At 40.4% G+C, this 21280-nt stretch overlaps 1 protein-coding gene across 1 annotated transcript; it reads right to left on the bottom strand.

The window, feature by feature from the left end:
• Positions 1 to 421: 421 nt before the first annotated feature.
• On the bottom strand, positions 422 to 17839 carry mthfr (methylenetetrahydrofolate reductase (NAD(P)H)). Its single transcript, XM_030783511.1, has 12 exons — positions 17757 to 17839; positions 11681 to 11924; positions 11305 to 11543; positions 10972 to 11082; positions 8608 to 8801; positions 7474 to 7724; positions 7013 to 7147; positions 6151 to 6331; positions 5594 to 5776; positions 2739 to 2840; positions 2528 to 2647; positions 422 to 2062 (listed from the first exon to the last, which is right to left on the bottom strand). Exons 2-12 carry the CDS (start codon positions 11917 to 11919, stop codon positions 1847 to 1849), a joined length of 1971 nt encoding a protein of 656 aa, XP_030639371.1. The 5' UTR covers positions 11920 to 11924; positions 17757 to 17839; the 3' UTR covers positions 422 to 1846.
• Between the last annotated feature and the right edge of the window lie 3441 nt (positions 17840 to 21280).

Here is a 21280-nt window from a genome sequence, read left to right as displayed (position 1 = left end):
CTATTCTCAGTCTCATGTACTAGACCTCAGCTCTGACGTTGATCATGGTAGTTAATCAGGTGAATCAGGTATGTGAGCTTGGCCACAACACAGAGAGAGATTAGTACACACTATAGCACAGGCATATCTACCAATATGTTACCTAAAGACTGCAGGAGGCTGGCATCTGAAAATGAGCTTAGACTGTTGTAGAAAAATCCCACCACTTTTTGGTGGAACTGAGCAATAATATTTTTGAGTACAATGCAGCTCTGAGTGCAAACATTGCTAGCTATAGGCAAACAGAAAATGTAGGTTTAGCATAGCCAGTCATAGCACAGCAGACACTTCCTCCTGTAATATTTGGAAGGAAGATCATAGAGATGACTGGAGGGTGGCTTCAATGTTTGGGAGGGAGGATGAAGTGGAAAAAATCAAAGAGCACAGCAAAATAATTTTTTATTTCATTTTCACTGGTTGAGGAACACTATGATGAGTGGAGCAGGAAAACAGAAACAATTTGCTGTCTTCTCTGCAATTTGACAGGACAGTAAGTTACATCTATTTTTTATTTATTTATATGTTTCATCTTCCTTTTAGGCACAGTGAACTGTTCCATATATTGCACTTCAATGCTGAGAAATTCAAAACTTCAACTCAAAGCCCTAATAAAACAATTCCTAATCTACTTTATAATTATGAGTCATCCAATATTCTATATGTGCTTGTCAAATAATATCATTTCATTAAACAGTTCAGGGTGAAATCAGTGGTGGTGGTCCTTGTTCTAAGTTGTGGGGGTTTCCAGTGCAGCTGTTACACATACTGATACAGTCAAGTAAGTCCACACAGAGAATCTTGACTCCATGCCAGAGAGTTTCAAGTTTTAGAGGGAGAATTTCATCAGACACTGAGATAAGGCTCTGCCTGGGGATTCCCACACGTGTAATTACATGACTCCTTCCAGCACCGCGTGATATCTGCTGATGCAAGCAAGGTCCAATCGGGTCACCCAGTGAAATTTCAAAGCGTCAGCATATGGCCTCATTCTAAAACACAACCAACACTTGTGGTAACATGATCTGGACTTTGAAATGGTAAATTCAGGATGCCAACAGGGCACATAAACAACATCCAACAACCTGTCCTAAAATATCTAATAGTTCTGAGATAAGATAAAGACAAAACAAGTTATCTAAAAGCTGAATATGCTTTTATTGTGTTTTGGCTATCATAAAAAACGTGTGGGGACACCCCTTTCCAAAGCCATGCCACTGCCCGTCTCAGACAAAATTAAAAAAAAACCAACAACACAATGATGATGTCTTTACATTGTCTTGCTCAGCAGATCAGACCAATACTAACAAATCAGTTCATTACCTGACCATTATGTCTAATGTAGTCATCTGAAGATGCTTAAAAAGTTTGGCCAAAACATAAAACAATATTAGGAAAAAAACCCTTAAAAGTCATATGCTGTGTTTTTGACAGTAATCATACATGAAATACTGAACATAAATAGTGAAAATATGCACTGTTAAAAATGTACAAAAATTCATTTAAGGTATATCACGTATCCATGGTAAGAACACACAGTACAATGCATTCCTTTCATCCATCCCTCTGTCCACTGTCCTCTCTCACCCATCCCTCTGCCCTTCACTGTTATCTCATTCAAATCCCTATGCAATCTTCACCTGAAATCTAAAAGGAAGAAATTATTGCCAAAATATACCTTGTAATACCATGTAGTGAGGCACTGTGTGAGTTTGCATACTTGGTAATCCAGTCTTTACTAGCAGCAAAAGATTGGGTTGTGTGTGAGTGTGAGTGTGTGTGTGTGCGTGTGTGTGAGTGTTTACAATGTTCACTCATTTCCTTGGTCCAGGGTCTCTGGTGGAGCATCTAGCACCTCAAACATGTCTTCTATCACTTGCCATAGGCAGTTATCCAAGGGAAAGTCATTGTCCACCAGGTTGACAAGGAAATAGTTGTCATGGATGTACTGAATTATCATTCTTGAGGGAGATTCCTCCTCATAGAGTTTCGCCCACTGCTCAATCCACAGAGCAAACGCTTCATCCTGCAAGAGCACAACAGGCAAGTCAGAGCCCCAACCAGCTGAGAGAAATTCCTGGGTTTGAACCTTTCACCACAGATATTATCTTTATCAGGACAAGTTATTAAGGCTGATAGATGAGTAAGGCAACCTTAGCAAATGGACTGTCACATAAGTTGTGACAGCAGCAGACACTTGCTACAACATTAATCAAATATGGCGGAGAGGACTTTTCTGAGAGAAATGTGAGATTTCCAGGAAATGTTTTATGACAAGGCTGAAGCCTTTAAGAGTGTGGGTAGAATCAAGTCAAAAAGTAAAATGAAGCCATGAAAGATGAGGAGACACAACTGAATATAGAATTACCATGAAAAGGGAAATTACATCTAAATTAAACCTTACCATGAAACTAGGAATTACAGTGAGGTAAAGTAAAATATGGTTATGATCACAGTAATTCACTAACACAACACCAGTACCATCTCTTACCTTCCAGTACATAAAGCTCACTGGATCCACCACTGTTGGTTGGACAATCTCTCTGCCTGGGAAGATCCCCCATGTCACAGCATTGGGCTGCATTTCATGAGCGTTGGTTCTATTCTTGCCCTAAAGAGATGTGTGTTTCACATTACTAAAACTCAAACAGATGTATTTATTTTTAAATTGGTAAACAGTGGCAAAAGAGAGAGAAAAATACCTGCACATTGACGATGTGATAGTTGACTCGTGGCTCATATTTCTTCAGGACTGTGAGAAGTGCAGTTACATTCTCACTCGAGGTGAAAAATTCCAGATACGCCTGCAAATTTGTGAAAACATAATGTGCTTTATACAAAGAAAGCACACTGTATTACATAGGGGTGGGTATCATTCAAAATTTCTCGATACCGGTACCGATACTTTGACTTCAAAACCGGTTCCTGAACGATACTTTTTCCGATACCAATTTTATAAAATCCATTTTAACAAAAAGAAAATTACACTACACATTATGGTACAAATCCTTAGTTTTATTTTTAAGATCCCTGGCATTTTTACACACTAAAAGCAGTTTCATAACATAAAAAATAAACCTATTTACTACAACTCGAAGTTGTCTGTTAATATAATATCAATAAATAAAATGTATACAAGCCATAGTTGAACTGGGAACCTTCAGATTACCAGACGACAGCTGTAACTCCTGAACCACTGCTGCCCCAACAAAAAATATTAGAGTAGAAAGCACCCTAAGTCAAGCTCTTTTTTGACAGCTGACCAATCACAAGCAGAGTAGTGAGACCTGTTGTTTCCCATAACAACTACCATAAATGGAGAAGGTAGCAGTGGAGAAATTAATTGTGCTAGTTTCTGAGCACAGTGAATTGTATGACATGACAGTTAAACAGTATCATCATATTTACCATAAAGAGCCTGTCTGGAGTCAAATTGGACAGATCCTAGGAGTTTCTGGTAAGTGTTTTTTTTTTTTTTTTTTTTTTAAGCAGTAAACACAAAAACCCTGCCAGCTTTTCTTTTGAGCTGAAAAAATGCTCTGGCCAGCGTTTTCCATCAAAAAAGATGCTATGTGTGAATACACCATTATAAATTATTACACTACTATGCGATGCACACTGCAGTCAAGCCTCTCAAAATACAACACACACACTTGAGCCCCGTCCCTGAGTATAACATAGTGTTTTTCCTGCATGTGATGTGTTCGTGTAATGTTACGGCAGCCAATCACCAGCATTATTAGTTCTTGGTACAAGCATGTTGCATGCTTACTGGTGCACAGACAGTGATAAGATTCACTCCTTGGGTATCGAAATTTGGAATCAAATGACAAGGCATTTTTTGAAACTCGATAGTATCGAAGAAATTCGGTCGCTGCCATAAAAGTATCGAAGTTCGGTACCCAGCCTTAGTATGACATTACTACATCAGAATGACCTGTGGATAACCCCATTACCTAAAGTTATCTTATTTCATGACAGCTCATCAAGCTTGTAAAATGTTACTGAGGCTCAGTTTAGCTGCTTACATTACTGCGATAAGGGAGACACCTGAGTGAACTCATTAACATGGGACACGGTCTAAGAACTCCTGATGTATAAAGTCTAGTAATGTGAACATTTGGCCAAAGCTTTCTGGGAAGCTGGGGAGTCTCTAAGAACAACCAAGAGTATAATGGTGACTCACCTATAATAACCATGATTTCTGAGTACACATATCAATTAAATATTTTAAACATCACAGTAAAGTTTCATTTGGAAGAAGGAGGTAATACAGAAAAAGTAAGCAATATTTAGGCCAAACTGTAGATTTCCAGAAAAGAGACAGAGCTAGTTTTTAAGGTTTTATTCCTCTGGGTAAACCTGTATGCAGTGAGGTGCCTGCACAGTGACAAACCAATCCCAGGAAACTGTGTGGGCCACACATGGCCTATTCCCATGGAGATTCTTGTAAACTAGCAGGTGAAAAGAATGCAACGGCTGACTTTCCATGTGCAGGTCCTTAGCCTCCTGGAGTGGGGTATAGGTTGTGTCAAGGCCATTCCAAATTTGGATTAAGAGGGCAAAAATGCAATGTAGTCCAAAGGGCTACATCAAGAAACAAGCTTAACTTAGAGTCTCTACAGGTTGTCTGGCTCCACTAAACCAAACATTCCTCTTCAAGACCAATCAGTGTCACAGCAGAGTGTAACAACATGATAAGGCCATTCTGCCCTCAAACCAGCAAAGAACACGTTCACATGAAAAGGGGCAGTCAATAATTACACAAGGTTTTGAGAAATTTAAAACTGTTAGCAAAAGTGTTTTGGTCACTGCTGCCAAAACAAAAATGTGTGTGAAAACAGCAGACCATATAAATGTCTAAATTATAGTCAGGACATCAGCAAACCCATAGCACACGTGCTTGGAGTAATTTTTTCTCTGACTTTGGCAGCTCAGCATTAAACTAAAACATTATTACTCTGTCTGCTAATAAACTATGTTTCAGACAGATGCCTATTAGAAAAGCTCCTGCCATGGAGATCTTCTCACATTTTTTTTAATCTCAGAAAAGATATATGATAACATAAAGCAATTCAAGCCATACACATTATTTAACACAAAAACTCATATATATTTTCAATTCTTTTTTTTTTTTAACTAATTCAACAGGATAATAATTTTCAAAGAGAGTACATTTTGGGTCCTCTTTTGACCCCTTTCATTTGTGTATATAAACGATAATTAATTATACACCTTCATATTAGAAAATCAATTTCTAAAGGTTTCCAAGAAAAGGTGATGCAATGTTTCTTGGAGTGTTCACTTAACCACAGGTGTTTACAAAAGTTATTGCTCTGGATTACCTTATGCCTGAAGCATAAACTGTCTTATCAGTGAACTCAAACTGTCATACCAGTATACTCAAACAGTGAGCCACCTTCACAACATAACAACGGGCTGAAGTCAGAAACAACTAAAAAAAACTGTCAATCTGGCTTCATAGTATACCAGTAGGACTATGTTTAAAACATCTGGCTTCCTTACCGTGGCACCAAACCAGAGAGATCACACCAACCTTCTGAAAGACGTAGCCACCGGGAGGGCCCCAGCCCACCACTGGGTCAGAGGAAGGCTTGCCATTAATGTTGGGCTGAGAGTTGATAGTGAGGACACCTCTACGGTTCACTTTCTCCAGCTGATCTTTCAGTAAGTTTGTCTCTGGAGCCAATGGGTCGTCATTCCATGGTAGACACATAACCTAAAGAGAAGAGTTTTTTAATCATCCTCATCATCATTGCCATGGAGCTCATGGCCTGATTCTCTAAAATGATTTGCTGAGCCACATTGGGCCACAGTATTACATTTGCATGCTAAAACAGTGCTAACATGCACAAACTCTGCCAGCACTTCAGGCCCCTTTAATTCCATTCCACACCCTGGTCAAACCACAGAATTAAGAAACCGGCTCATCAGCCCCTTGTGGTAAAAAAGAACAACAAACAAACCAAAAAAGAAATAATAAAGAATAACCCTGAAAAGCCAAATAAACCATGGCCAGTACGCTGCTTTCTCATATTGTGTCATGAAGTTGTGCTGGGACATAGTAATTGCCAGGCCCTGGTCTTTATGTACCTTGTGTCCATTGCTATTAGGCTGCGCTGTGATGTAGTTGGTGAAGACCTCAAATACACTCTGCTCACTGGTGAGCTCCTCTCCCCACATCTGCAGAAGTGCTTCTTTGGAGCATTTACTCGTCAGATAGAAGAGATAGTAATCATTCAACTCACCAAATGCCGGGGAGGCCGAGTTACCCCTGAAAAGAGGTCAAAACTGAGTGAGCACAGATTTGATGATATGTCAACAATGCTGGCAGTGTTTTCTATTTCTCTTTTTACAATTGCCACAAACCAATTCTACAGAACGCCAGCCCCATCTCAGGCATCAGAGACGAGGAAAAACCCCTTAAGCACATTAGCAATGAAGAAACTCTACCCTGAATGCTGCAGGGGTGAGTGTGGGGAGGGGGTCATCTTTCTTTGGCTGTGTATGTGCAGTACAGTCACTTGAGGGCAAAGTCAAATAGGGAACTTTTAAAAGAGCTAAAACAGATGTGCCTAAGGAACAAAGTTCATTCTATAAGCCATTCAGTGAAAATATTAAGATCCTATTTTTTGCTTTGCATTCAATTCATTTGTAACGGTTACACTGGCATTTCTTGACTGGTACACAGACACCCACTTGGAAATCATTTTCTGAGTGCCATTTATCCAAGTTAGAATTTTGCCCATGGTTTGGTCATCTGATTGTGCTTGACTGGGTATATCAGGGTGTTATTTTGTGTACCTTTTAAAAGCCGTATGACTGTGATGTGAAAGAAAACTTGTGAGAGTAATCCTGTCAAGAAGCTTTCAGTATGGGCTGAATATATATATATTTACACATTTTTTTTTTGTGAAGAGTGGTGGCACACATTAAGTAAAAGTATGCCATGTACCATCGGCCATTAGGGAAATCGTCCCAGTCCTGAGTTCTGTAGATGTAGCTCTTGGGTCGGGAGGCCCAGAAGATGGGCCTGACATCCTCCACTTTGCGTTTCGGATGAGCACTGATTGCCCAGGGTAGAGGTCGTCTACAGAGACACAGGTCAGTAATGATACTCCATCTTTACGGTTGAATTTCAGTCCACACTTCACATTTATCAGGCTTTTTAAATAAGAGGGTGAGGGCACTTAAATGCACATACGTAAATAACGTCAATATGCAGCAGTCACAGACCAGAACAGCTCAAATGGAATATTGTCACACAATGCTTCTAGCAGCATGCTCACTTGATCTGACAGAGAACAAAGCTAAAACACAGAAATTTATCTTTGTACATGAAAATTCAACTTTGTACAATTTGAGTAAATTTTAGGTGAAAATGTAGATTGCAGTATCACTTTTTAGCTGACTCACCGCGGATCCTCTACCCACAGTCCAAGCTGTCGCAGCACCTCCATGGTGGCCACCTCTCTGTTCAGGGTGTAGAAATGCAGACCCGGCACATCTCCACTGGTCAACAGCTCCTTGCACATCTCCACTGCCTGCTGGATACCGTAGTTACGGATAGCTGCATCATTTTCCTTAATGGGCTCAATCACCTGTTTGATCTCCTCTGGTACCTCCAGTTTGGAAAGCTTCACAAGCTGACGCAGAGACTGGTACCCCTGAAAAACCGGTGGGAAAATCACATCATATAACTGCTTAAAGAGGAAAAAACATCCTTACTGTAATTTAGCATTTCAATAATTATCCAAAAATATGAATTTAGAAGTTTGGCAGAACTTTACTTGACCTCTCTAGTGAAAAGATGACATCACTAGTAACCATGGCAGTTAAGGTGAGTACCTGACGCCTGTCATATGACTGTCACTCACTGTTTTCACAACCACACTATGACAAGTTATGATTTAGGCTGAAATAACAACCAGCCACCATGGGATGAAGGTGGTCTCTCAGAGTGGCTCAGCACTTTCGTATTTACTTTGCCCTGTGACCCATGCCAGCGAAATGCATCTCGCACTGCCAGAACCCTTCACAGGGTAACAAAAACGACAGCTGGTTGAACACTGAACCCACACATGCCCTCGTTCATTCGTTGAAAAGAAGGTCATTCATCTGGCCAGATGACTGCTTCCACTCTAGAAGAATTTACCGCTTTCCTCACAAAAATGCATTTTTGGTATAATAAGAGGTCTTTGCAGTATAACCAAACTGTAGCACAGTGATGTGCTCAATGGACTGTGCTTCTGACCGCAGCTGATTTTCTCAGTGTCCAGGTCAACATTACCTTACCCACTGTTACATGATAAACATTCCTCACTAAAGGTCCTACCAAATAATGTGCACCAAAATCACCCTTATTTCAAGGTCACTGAGATCTGTGGCTCTAGTCAATGTTTGCTGGTTTAAAAAAATCTTTGTACTATGCCAAATGAAAAGCAAACTCTATCAGTAAATGGACTACAAAGTCTCCAAAACAAACAAGTTGTCAAGGATGACCTCAATGCATAAGACAAACAAAAACTGGCACTTGAATGCTCCTGGTACCTGGATAGGGAAGATTCCCGGCAGGATGGGGCAGGTGATGCCAATGGCACGACAGTCTCTGACGAATTTAAGGAAAGTTTCTGCTCTGAAGAAGAGCTGAGTGATGATGAAGTCTGCTCCTGCTTCCACCTTCTCCTTCAGATGCCTCAAATCATCCTCATAGCTTTCAGCTTCAGGGTGACCTGTAGGATATCCTACCAAAGCAAGAGACCTTTTTTTAATCTTAATACCATTTAAAACACTAGAACTGTAAATCCAAATGGCCCATTCTCATCCTTCTGTGACATCTTTCTAATATTAGTGTCTTAGATACCTCTTCAAAATCACATAAGAAAAAAGTTACAGTGTGTTATAATGTGAGACACATTAAGAATTGGTCTGGCAGAGGGTCTGACATCAGCTTTGACACTGAAGATGTTTTTAGTGTCTGTCCTGCAGTACTTGATGGTGATTTAAACAATTTTATGGATGGGTGTTTACTGTCCTTGGTAGTGAGGCAGGTTTTTTTTAGTCAGGGTTTTTTTAGTACCCGCACCCATCTGACCCGTTCTGAGAGCCAACCAACAACGCCCAACCTGCAAAACTATGCATTAATGAACCACCCAAACCCAGCCCAACCAACAAACCACCAGCTTTAACTTGTATAGTGATGGCATCCATATCACAGAGTAAGAGACAACGCTTTCTTATTTAGTGCGCGTTTCAAAAAGGACAGATAGTCGTGTAGACAACAAGGTTTTGCACAAGCCATCGGAGGGTACAACAAAGTGAGCAGTGTTGCACTATTTCGTTTCTGGGCTGTTTCCCCAAATGTTAGTATAATACATTGATTGCAAGGCAGAGCCTATTGCATCTTAGCCTAACAGCGTGTGGGTCAAGGTTACTAAATGAACAGACGAATTGTTCCATACGGTGGTCTTAATTGTTGAATAGCAGCAAAACAAGTAACTCTTCATTGAAGACATGAACCCTCTCTCTCTCTCTCTCTCTCTCTCACACACACACACACACACGCACACACACACAAAAATAATGCATCCTTCACATCTTAATGGTGAACTTTAACAAAAATAGTAGCCTACATGTGTAGGTCTACACTGCCTTTTTAACCTAGTGTTTGGCTGCACTGTGTAGAAAAAGAGTGGAGTCTACAGTTCCAGGATTTAACCTACTTCAACGCGCCACGACATGAATGCTGATTCAGGTTTGATGTGCCTGTCTTATGGCCATCATATTTCTACAATGCCTCACAACTCAAGCAGATGACCTAGTCTGTAATGGTGTCATCGGACAGAATAACCTGCCCGAATCTCTCACATACCTTACTTTTTTGGCTCACTTTGCGTGCAACCTTAGCATCGCCCGTTTTTAACTTTTCTCTGATTAAGTCGGCCATATCGTCAAATAAAGCACGTAGGTGAAGCCTGTTATTAACACTCTAAAACACAGCCATTTAGTGCTTTGGTCATGTACATACCATACCATGAATTTACATTTCATTTAGATTTCATTTTTTCCCGTGATAACATGTTATTTTTCTTTGTTTTCTCCAGATCTTGACTTATTTATATCATTATCATGATTTAAGAAAACCTTTAATAGTCAAGTGGCCTGTGCTTTGCTTTACATCGTTCAGGGTAACCAAATACAGTAGAAGGAGCAAGTGCATGTCAGTGCACTCTCACTAAAACTTGTAGAAATGGTTGAACCATTCTATGCTGCACTGAGGGAGGGAGGGATACCTGAGGAGAACCTCTCTAGAATGGTGCAGGACAAGGTAACAAGTTTTCTCGAGATCTTGAATTAATTATGTTGTTATCTCGAGAAAACAAAGTTTTGTTATTTCGTGATAATGACATAGGCCTGAATAAGTCGAGACCTCAAGAAAACAAAAAAATAATAACACGTTATCACGAGAAAATGGATTCTTAATTAAATGTAAATTCATGGAATCTTTGGGCTTCCATACTTTATAGTCCGGTAATGCAGACTATTGACAGCCAGGGCATAAGAGGCCCTGCACCCCCTAGTGTGTGCATGTGTGTTTGAGAGAGAGAGAGAGTGACAGAGAGAGGGGAAGAGAAGGTGGACTAGTAATCAGAGCCTAGCCTATTGCACGCAGTTTGGAGAGCCTACGAGGCAAAGCCTATTGCACACAATGTTTCTGTAAGTTATTTATAACTTAGTCGGAACACTGCTTTGACTTTTTGACCCGATCCACCCGAACCCGTGATATTTTCAAGTAAGCTGACCCGAACCTGCCCGACCCGCAGGTTATGGGTCGATCCGCGCATCACTAACCCTTGGCCAAGGTAGTTGCCTTCCATGTAGCACAGTTATAGCTTTGACCTTGAAAAATCTTACCAGCTACACAGATGTCAAAATAATCATCAAACTCGCAGCGTATGTGCTTGACAAGGTCTGTGGCATAGTTGAAGCCGCCATCCTCATCTTCCCAGTCTTCTCCCACTGGATCTAAAACAAACAAAACCGAACAAAAAACAAAACAAAACGGAAAACAACAAACAAAATGAACCATGAAACTTGACTTGACCAATATTTTAGTTCAGATGTCAGACCTGCAAGGTAGGCTATATTTTATTTAACTCTATGACTTCAGATCAGATAGAGCACTTTGAGTTAAACCAGAATAATGTGTATGAGTTTCATTAGGAAAGCCGAAGACTGGGAACTTGCCTCCCCTTAGGGCCATGATGTTCTTCAGACCAAGGCGCTTGGCCTTGCTGAGGTGAGCAGTGATCTTCTCTTTGGTTTGTTGGCAGCAGGTTAGGTGTAGAACACTCTCCAGACCACAGTAATTGACTGCTGTGCTGGCGATCATCATGGAGGATGTCTCTTTATCAGAGCCAGGGTCTCCTGCTGGATGCCAGGTAATATCAATGAAGAGGGGGCCTCCAGAACCCATACGGTCAAACCTAAAGAAGCAAAAGCAAACATGAAAAGTTTCACAGCAGCAGCCTGTTTGACAAAACAGATAAATGAAACATGAAGGCAAACAGAGAGATGGTAGAACTTAAACATCAATCACACAAACCTACATACAAACACTGACCTGGAGATCAGATTGACTGCGCCACTGGATGTGCGAGGGGGGAAAAACTCTAGGGAGAACCAGTGGTCTCCCGCCTCTATCCTGCGCCTCATCTTGTCCCGGAGCCTGTCTTTGCGGTCTGCATCCAGAACGGGCGTGGAACATCGGGAGCTTTCCTTGGAACTCTCTCCGCTATTACTGGCACCACTTGAATCGCTTTTACTTGACTGCCAGCAGACATCTTCCCCCTGATTCACCATGTTCCCTAAAGCCAAAGAACAGAACAAGGTTACCTATCTCTCTCAGGTTATCTAACAGTGAAGCAGTCAGGCTGTCAGGAAAGGACCGTAACTGAAAAGGGATAAGCACCTAGTTACATGGCAGATTGTGCCAAGGACACGTCTAGTTGCGGGGATCAACGCTCATCTTGCCAATAAGGTAACACATAGCCATTCTGTCAAAGGCTGGAAGAATGAGAATTTTCTCCAGTGAGAAATTCCAGCATTCTAATGGTCTTTCTCGCGCCATCACTGATGGTGGATGTCATCATGTCAGGATGTGGTCCAGCACAGTCAATGATTGTTGAACCATGCGAACACAGAATGACCGGGACAGTATTGTCATATTTACATTATGATACATTTGTCATATGCTTCACACTGGTATCATTCTTATGAATTCATTTAGTGAGTGTGGGGGTGCTCTGAAAACCAGGTCTGCTCAGTTAGCCAGAATTCAGATATTATAACATCCAAGAAACCTTCCTTTTGGACAGTCTTGACATCTAGCTTATAGTTGTTGGGCAGAAGTTACTAAGGCCTAAGAGTACTTTGCAGTACTTTGCCTGTATCCATACATAGCAGACGGGTTCCCCTGGTCTCGCAGCACACAGGGAGCACAGCTTTTGGTCCCTCACTGCTGGAAGGTTTCTGGTGCCCCCAGAGGCCAAAAGGGGGGAAGCAGTGTTGAAAGAATCCCCCTGCAAATGCCATTTTTTCCTTTTCCTCTGCCTTAAAACACTGCTGAATGAGTTTCATCAATGGCGGAAAACTTAACAGTCTTTTGTGCTGCACTGTACACAAAGGGGGTAAATGTTCCATCTTACTGAAGTTCACTTGGCTGTCACAAGAGAAAGTTCTCACTTGCCTCTTTGAAATTCAAGATGAAGTTACAATTCACCTTCATTGAAGTGATGAACTCTAGGAGAACATACACAATGCCCAATGGCTCACAAAACTGGTCTGTCTGTTAGTTTTAGTGCTCAGAATGTCCCCTGGTGTCCAGGACAGAGTAAAGGCAGCACACAAAACTGGATTAATGCACCCACTCATTGCCAAAAAGAGTCAAATGGACACTCACTCAGCCATCAAAGACCATCCATAAGGTCTGTGAGCAGCATTAAGGAAATCTTTTCAAGAGCCACATGGAGGCCTTGAATGGATGAGAACTCCATTAGTAACTGATATCATAAAAAAGTGCCAGGCTTTCATCAGGCCTAAATGACATCACATGAACCGCACTCTGATATCACATGAACTGTACTTTGACAGGACTTGAACAGCTTCCTCACACCCTGAACCTCCCTCTGCCGTAACACGTACACACCTCTTCACTCAGACAGCGACAGTACCAGTCATCTTGATGGGATGGACACTGGAAGGGAAGGGGTGACTGCAGACATAATGCTGTGATACATACATAAATGTAGGGCTGTGTGCGATATGACCAAAATCTCATATCACTGATATAGGTCATTTCATATCCCGATAACGATACATATCACGATATAGCACATTTTCTGTAAATTCAATGAATAACTAGCATATAAAATGACCACATGGAAAGGCCTATTTCTTATTACATTTTGAATTATATACTCCTATGATGGAGTATTAGGGACACATTAAGGAAAGAAAATTCTGAGATATCGAGAACATGGTCGTAATATTATGAGAATAACGTTGTAATTTTACAGGAAAAAGTTATACTATTACGAGAATAAAGTTGTAATTTTACAAGGAAAAATCATAATAGTACAAGAATAAAGCCGTAATTTTCAGCTACTTGTTATTTTAGAGGAGAAATATCAGAAGAGCAGCCTGCCGCAATGTGGTGCTGATGTGCCAAAAGATTAAGTATTCCGTTATTTGTGAACTTTCATATCAAAGCATGTCCATGCGACAGAAGTAGCCCTTCTTTTAGGTATGAGCTCCTCGATTTGTCTTGGCTGGTCGGAGTCTTTTTCCTGCTTGGAATTAGCCCGTTCTCACGTTCACTCTACCCCATGTTTGTTTGTGTTGCCTTCATGCAAATTTCCTGCCTGCATCCGTCCAGTGAGGAAGAACGCAAAGTGTCATCCTAATGACAAAAAATACTGCTGTAAGGAGTGTGATTTGTGACTCGAAATCAACGATAGAGCATAATATGAAACATCAGACGTTTTTCTATCGTCACACGATATATATCGTCATATTGCACAGCCCTACATCACTGTAATTTTACTATAAAATCATTTAAACTTCAAATTTACTACTACAGAGACATTTATAATAAATTACGCTTAAAAATAAATGGAAACAAGCATACAAACAAATAAATACATACACCTGACGAAGGAGTCCACCACTTAAAAAAAAAAACCTAAATCTACTGTCCTGAAACATTCCCTAAACAGCACACCATGACGGAACCACCCAATTCTTCAGCTTGGAAGACAAACACATGAGCCTGTAGGTTTGGCATTTGTCCCACATGCATTCCTCCGCTTGTTAAAAGCAGAGCAAAAAACAGTCCAACTCGCTACACAAGTCTTTCCCAATGCTCAGCAGATCACTACCTGAAGTTCTGCAGCACTGTTAAAATGCAGGTTAAGGTGTTTAACGGATGAATTCACGGCAGTGTCCCTCTCCGTGTGACGCTCTCAATGATCTGTTGCTCAGTACATGACCTGTGTCCCCCCTAAACTAACATCTGCAGAAACCTTTTTGCTTTGCATCTCAAACCAATGCACGGACTTCACAACCTCCAGGCTTCTCGAGGCAGTGGTGGAGAGGAGAATGAGGGTTAAATTCAGGACAATCCTGGGCAACCCCTCTCATCCCCTCTACTATGAGCTGTGGCAGATGGGGAGCACCTTCAGCCACAGGCTCATCTCCCCCAAGTGCAGGACAGAGCGATTCAGGCACAACAGCGCCTGAGACCCCCAACAAATGCCTCTTCCCTCGTGGTCACCCGCTCCCCCCCACTGACCTTCCGTCCACACTGGATTTACCTGCGCATACCCTTGGCTAAACACACTTTTATACCTCACCCGGACACTTTACGACTTATAATTTATATACCTACTGTGGACACTTAAATATCTAACACTTTAGATACCTGAACACTTTAAATACCTGAACCTGTCATTTGTTTAATTCTCTTTATCATGCCATTTTACACTACATTTGGACACTGTAAATTCTTGAACCTGCTCTGTTCATTTGTTTACTGCTCCCTATTCTATTTTTTTGCACTGCATGTACAGTTTTTTTTTATTGCTCATTACTATATTACGAATTACAGTAAATTATAGTGAAGCTGCTGAAACCCTATTGTTTTTGCTCTGATTTTTAAAAAACTAAAAATGTTTTTAAAAAACTGTACATGTTACAGCAACCAAACTTGGCAGGCAGGGTTCTATGGTCACCCACTACTCAGGTAAGACTCAAAATTGTTTTTTTGCAAATTCTCTGGCTCCAGATGAACAAAAAGCCAATTGGACCACAATGATCCACCACTGATTTTTGTTTTTTCCACCATATTGAATTTTTTTATAAAATTTTTAAAATCTATCTCCGCCTAGATGATTCTTTCGATTTGTGCGAAACTTGATATACATCATCTACAGACCATGCTGGTCAAAAGTTGTAAAAAGAATTTTGATTCATTGAACTGTTTTAAAGTTGCATGTCAACCAAAATTTAGGGCGTGGCCTAATGACTCTACAGCCAATATCTTGTGATGTAAAGGTCTGAACATAACCAAACTTGGTACGCCCCGTCACTACAACATTCTTTGGGCACATGCCAAATTTCGCCAAATTCCGTCCATAGGGGGCACTACAACGGACATATTGGATTTTCTGCCATTTTGGGGGGTTTTTTGTAAAACCTTTAAAATCTATCCCCTCCAAGACGTTTTTTTCTGATTTGCATGAAATTTGGTAGGCCTATACATCATCTAAAGACCATGCTGTTAAAAAATTATAAAAAGAATTTTGAGCCCAAATTTTAGGGCATGGCCCCTATTGACTCTATGGCCAATATCTTTTGATGTAAGAGTTTAAATTTCATGAAACTTGATACACTATCAACGTCACATTCCTTGGAAGCACATCAAATTTTGGCAAATTTTGTCCATAGGGGGTGCTATAACTGCAACATTTCAAGAACCGCTCAACCTACAAAACTGAAAGTTGGTGTACTTATACTTGGCCGCATTTGTTCACATTTCCTAGAGTGCCAATTGGCTTGCTCAACAGAAATGGCTGCCAGCGGCTAATCAAATTTCAGCAGTTCATATTTGCTAGTGTGAATGCCTGATCTTCATGAAATTTAAAACTGTGTGGTCAATGTAACTACTATTTTTTTGATATTTCCTACAATTCCATCTTTTATCTCTCCTATTGAAGCCACTGAATCACTTCTAATTCCTCCACTAGTTGCAACTTCTGTGATTCTGCTTGGACCCCGGTGATCGCCGCTTGCGGCTATATTTATTGTATTGTATTTTTTTCTGTACTTCCTCACCTGTCTTTCTGCTGCTGTTAACACCCAAATTTCCCTGCCTGCTGATTAATAACGTGTTATCTTATCTTATCTTTAGCCCACAATTTTACCAAGCTGATATCTGTCATTCAGACTAATATGCCAATATCACCTCTTAGCCACTCTTCCTCACGAAACATCAGCAAACTCAGAAGCAACCAGGAACCACAACTGCATAGAAGTACCTCCTGCCAATATACTTTACTGTGTCCTTCATGTTCTCAAGTGTTTCCTTTATTTTGACAATCAGCCGTTATCATTTCTGTTGTAACTGAGTTGTAGCATTTCTGACGCTATTGGAAATGAATGGATATGCCATGAAAGCCATAAGAACAGTATTGCCATACGAACGGGAAACTAACACATACTCGTGATAAAATTAGCTTTACATCAACTGTAACCCATACTACAGACAAACGTGACTTTGATATGATCTATTTTGTTAATCCCGCACCTCGTGTCTAACGAAAACAGCTTGGCAATTATGAATGGTAATATCCTAATGATATGAAGACACACGTTTTGCGCAGTGCAGTACACCCAGAATGACCTAAAATGCTTGAGTTTTAGTCCTATGTACATGCCCTCTCATAGTATGTCAGTTCAAGTCACCGTCAGCAGCACAATAAGTCTGCATTTGGTCGCGTACAGCAAGAGACAGAAAAGTTATGCCCTCTCCATTTGATCCCTGCTGTATGAGTTTGAATCCATACTTGATGTGCGCTAATGACACAAGGTAGCGCAATCAATTAAGCTTGAAGGTTGTTTGATAAAGTCTCTCCTCGCTCGTGCATACTGAACTCCGATCATGCATAGTGCCCAACAGTAGGACGCTTCGTTATGTTGCCTAAATGTAGATCAGGACCGTATCCACTTTCCTTTGCACTGGCTTCACAGCTGTACAACTGTATGTTTGAAGATAATCTGAAACAATTCAGTTTAGCCCCAGCTTCAGTTTCAACTAGTCGAATCACTGAATGGGCTCGATTCAGTACGAGGCTGCAGTCACCTGTCTTTGCACTGCACGACACCATTAATCGCTGATGTTCGATCTGTCCCGGACAACTTTTAACTTTTACTGCTAAGATATAAAGATATATAGAGTGGTCAGAATGTCCAAAATGTGAAATGGTTTAAAAGACTCTCTGCTCCCATTGCTACTTGGTACCGAAGAGAAGCATGCGAACAAACGGACAAGGAGTTCAATGAGTTTCATAGCGAAATTAAATGACAGCAGCTGTAAACGTGCATGGAGATACAAGTACAGTGATTTTTGCATTTATGTTTACCTTAGTCTTTGGAGACGTACAGACTTTTGCAACGAAGCTACCGGCAGGTGATGGGTTTATCAGCCTCCCCTATTCATTCGGCACGTGAGCAAACGATGCAATGCAGGGCTTTTTTTCGTTCCAGAGCTTTTTCTTCTTCTCCGCCTCTCCGCGGTCTTCTTCTTTGACTCGGTATATGATTTCAAATGTTTTGCTGCCACCAAATGTACTGGAGTGTGGCGCGGAGCCAGTAGAAGTCTACATGCGTAGACTATCTATGCTTTCACATGTACTGTAGGTTTTGCGATATGTCACATTTTAAAGTTTAACAGAAAAGCTCAGTAGACTGTAAAAGAAAATTCACCGCCTTTAACCGAGGGGCTATTTATGAGCCATTCTTATTTGTAGCGTAGATTTTTTTTGCGTCCTCAGCCTTCATTTTACCATTATGAACCATAATGAGCAACGTTTTCTTTGAACATTTTACAGCAGCAAATCAAGAAACTGCAATGCACTATGTAAATAAATCTCTACTAGAAACCTAAACGTAAAAATAGCATTGGCAGTTATTGCGTTACTGCAAAAAAGGAAATATTTCACTTTACAAAATGAAAAGTTTTCTTTCTTTCTTTCTGTTTTTATTTATTTATTCATTTGTTTATTTATTTCCTTATATAATGTAATTACAATGACTTGAGCAATCAACTGAGCCCATATGTCATAAAGGGTCAATAAGCCCTTTAAGAACAAATACCATTTGAGGCACAAGGTTGTACCCAGGAAAGTCTTCCAAAGTAAAATTTGCTTGACCTTTTGACTGAAGCCTACAGACATACTGGGCTATCTGCCTATGGTACACCTTACACTTCAGGGGCAGACAGAAACTGACAATTCCAAAGAATCCCTGTATCATGTCTCCCAATTAGTCTACATGTAATGAGTGGTTTAATCCAGTGTGGCCTGTAAAGTGTTGCGAAAATGTGACCTCTTACAACCTACTACCTCTCTACCCTGTGAGTGTACACAGGTGATGTGGTCTCATCTGGAGTCAGAATCCTGCATTTTCTGCCATGTGGTAGAGATAAATGACTTGACCAGTACCTGATCATCTGTCTTGCTCAGTGAAACCTCTGTATTAATTCTCAGTAGTTTAGGGGACTCTTAAGCTGAACTGTTTGCAGCTGCATTGTCTTACACCCCTACATGAGCATTGGCAACTTGGAAACATTTATAAACCAGATTTTAGTTTTTTCAACCATGACAAAAACATGTGCAAGCTCTATATGTTTGCTCTTTGAGCTGTGTCTTCTTGTGATAAAATTTAAGGGACACAAATTAAACATTCACATTTTATTGTGAATGCACAGGCTTAGCAATCAGGATTACTGTGAATGCACAGGCTTAACAAACAGGATGACTTCATGTCATTCTTGCCTAGAGAGGATATGAGAAACACAGTGTTTGCCTTTCAGATTGAAGCAGATGACAGTTAAATGCACAGTTAATTGCTCCTTTCAGACTGGAGCAAATGGCAGTTAATTACACTGTGCTGTTTTTCTAGTGTTTCAAATATGTTTTGAGCCAATTTGACCTAAACAGTTTGGATCCAACACAAATATGTTCGTTTAAAAAAATAACCTGTACTTTGGATATTGTAAAAACGGAATCAAATTCCCTTAATTTCTGGATGTTCTATTTGTAACCCAGTGACACATTTTTGATCCTCTTCTCTCATTTGGTTAATATTATTAATATCAATGTAGCTGAACAGTTATCTTTAGTTGGATCCATTAACCTCCTCTAACGTTTCGTTGTGTTCACATATGTACAAAATATAATTTTATGTACAAATGTAATTTTTCATAGGTGAATATTTGTATTCAGTCATGAGAATCTCTGAAAGCAAGTTTACTCCATTAATGTGAATTTTCATTTAGTAGAATAGGTTGGTGGTGTGTCTGAGAGTCCTAGGCTGAATTGTGATTATGGTTCAAACCTTTTACCACGTGTGGGTGAATTCTGGGTTGCACACTTATTGCGATAGCCAATATTCAGCCTTTGATGCCAACGCTGAAACAGGACTGGGTATTATGTTATATACTGATGCTTTGATACAGTGGACAGGTGAAGGGTGAAAGCAGTACACAGGTTGTACTGTTAAACCATGGCTTGCAGAGGTATAATTTGGCCAATTGTAATTTGCCAAAAACCAACAGGTGAATTGTTAGGGAATATTGCAGAGATTGTGGCTATGGCCATAGGACTAAGGTTGGTGGAATACGTTAAAACTGGACAAAGTGGTGGCATTGCTCCCACTCTTCCTCTGCTTTGAAAAGCATACATTCTTGACAGTCCTGTCAGAATGATTTAATAATTTAATTTTGTATAAATTATGATTCATGGGTGTGGTGGTAAGGTTTCAACAAGTTTTAACACATGTGGGGATTTTGAGTGATGAGAAGCTGAAAAAGTAAGATGTGGACATAGTGGGTTTGTCACGTAACGCAGAAGCAAAGTCTGTGAGAACAAACATGGGAATTCAGGCAGGTAGAATTACATTATAATTCAGGAATGGCAGGACAGAACTGGTAAAAGATACACTGGCAGATGGGATTAAGATATAGCCCACTTTAGCCCAGTGGGATAATGGTGTAGTTTCATCAAGCTTCATTACGGTATGGTTTAGGTAGATGAGATTATGGTATGGTTTAGACACATGGGATTTTAGTATGGTTTTGGCAAGCAGAATTCTGGTTTGGGGATTATGGTATAGTTCAGTAATGGCAGAACAGGTGTGATGAGAGATACACAGGCATGGTTAAATCCGTTTCTCCCACATATTTACAGGGATGAATAGAAGGGAGGGGATAAAATGCCAAGGCTAAGGGTTGGGGTACACAAGGTTGAATTGATTGAGGAGGATGGTTGGTATGTCTGAAAGTGCTTTGTGTGGTGTGTGTACAGTGCCAAAGAGTAGAACATGTGTTTATGGTAGGTGGTAATTACAATACGGAGCATAAGAGATTATTCAAAGTGTGGATAATACTGCAACAAGGGCTGGGGAAAGACTGGGAAAAGCAATTCGACTGAAGTCACAGACCATTTCACACTTCAGCACTGTAGGTGGCGTTGCAGACAGCATCTTTTTTAGAAGAAGAAGAAGAAGAAGAAGAAGAAGAAGAAGAAGAAGAAGAAGAAGAAGAGCGCGTCTCAGACGCAGTGTTGACGTCACAGTCATTGGCAATGCGTAAATATCATATTTTCACTATCAAAATAAAAACCAAATGTTGAGAATTGGTATTACTAGTGCTTTACACTAGTCTGTTGCCCCTACACTGTTCGTTTGTTTTTGAAAGTGTGATTCTTGATTGTTCATAAACATTGTTCTCTACTTTTCCACATAAGTGTCAAGAAAATGTGGTCAAAATGCCGCCTGGTCTTTTCTAAACACAAACCCCAGTGCTGAGATCTGACCACATGCATAACAAAATTGTCCGCTTTGTTCTCCCATCCCCACAGTATTACGTCTCCAAATTCTACTAGAG

This window comes from Chanos chanos, chromosome 9 (genome assembly GCF_902362185.1).
Source record: "Chanos chanos chromosome 9, fChaCha1.1, whole genome shotgun sequence".
NCBI lineage: Eukaryota > Metazoa > Chordata > Actinopteri > Gonorynchiformes > Chanidae > Chanos > Chanos chanos.
This window is presented reverse-complemented; position numbering and strand designations above follow the sequence as displayed.

Bases quoted from the DNA above. Each gene is read 5' to 3' on its own strand.
- mthfr (XM_030783511.1), bottom strand. From the start codon at position 11,919: ATGGTGAATCAGGGGGAAGATGTCTGCTGGCAGTCAAGTAAAAGCGAT. The intron at 6,332-7,012 runs GTACATGGCATA...ACCTCTTTTCAG, and splicing joins GATTTCCCTAATGGCCGATG to GGGTAACTCGGCCTCCCCGG. The intron at 2,063-2,527 runs GTAAGAGATGGT...GTGCTCTTGCAG, and splicing joins TGAGCTTTATGTACTGGAAG to GATGAAGCGTTTGCTCTGTG.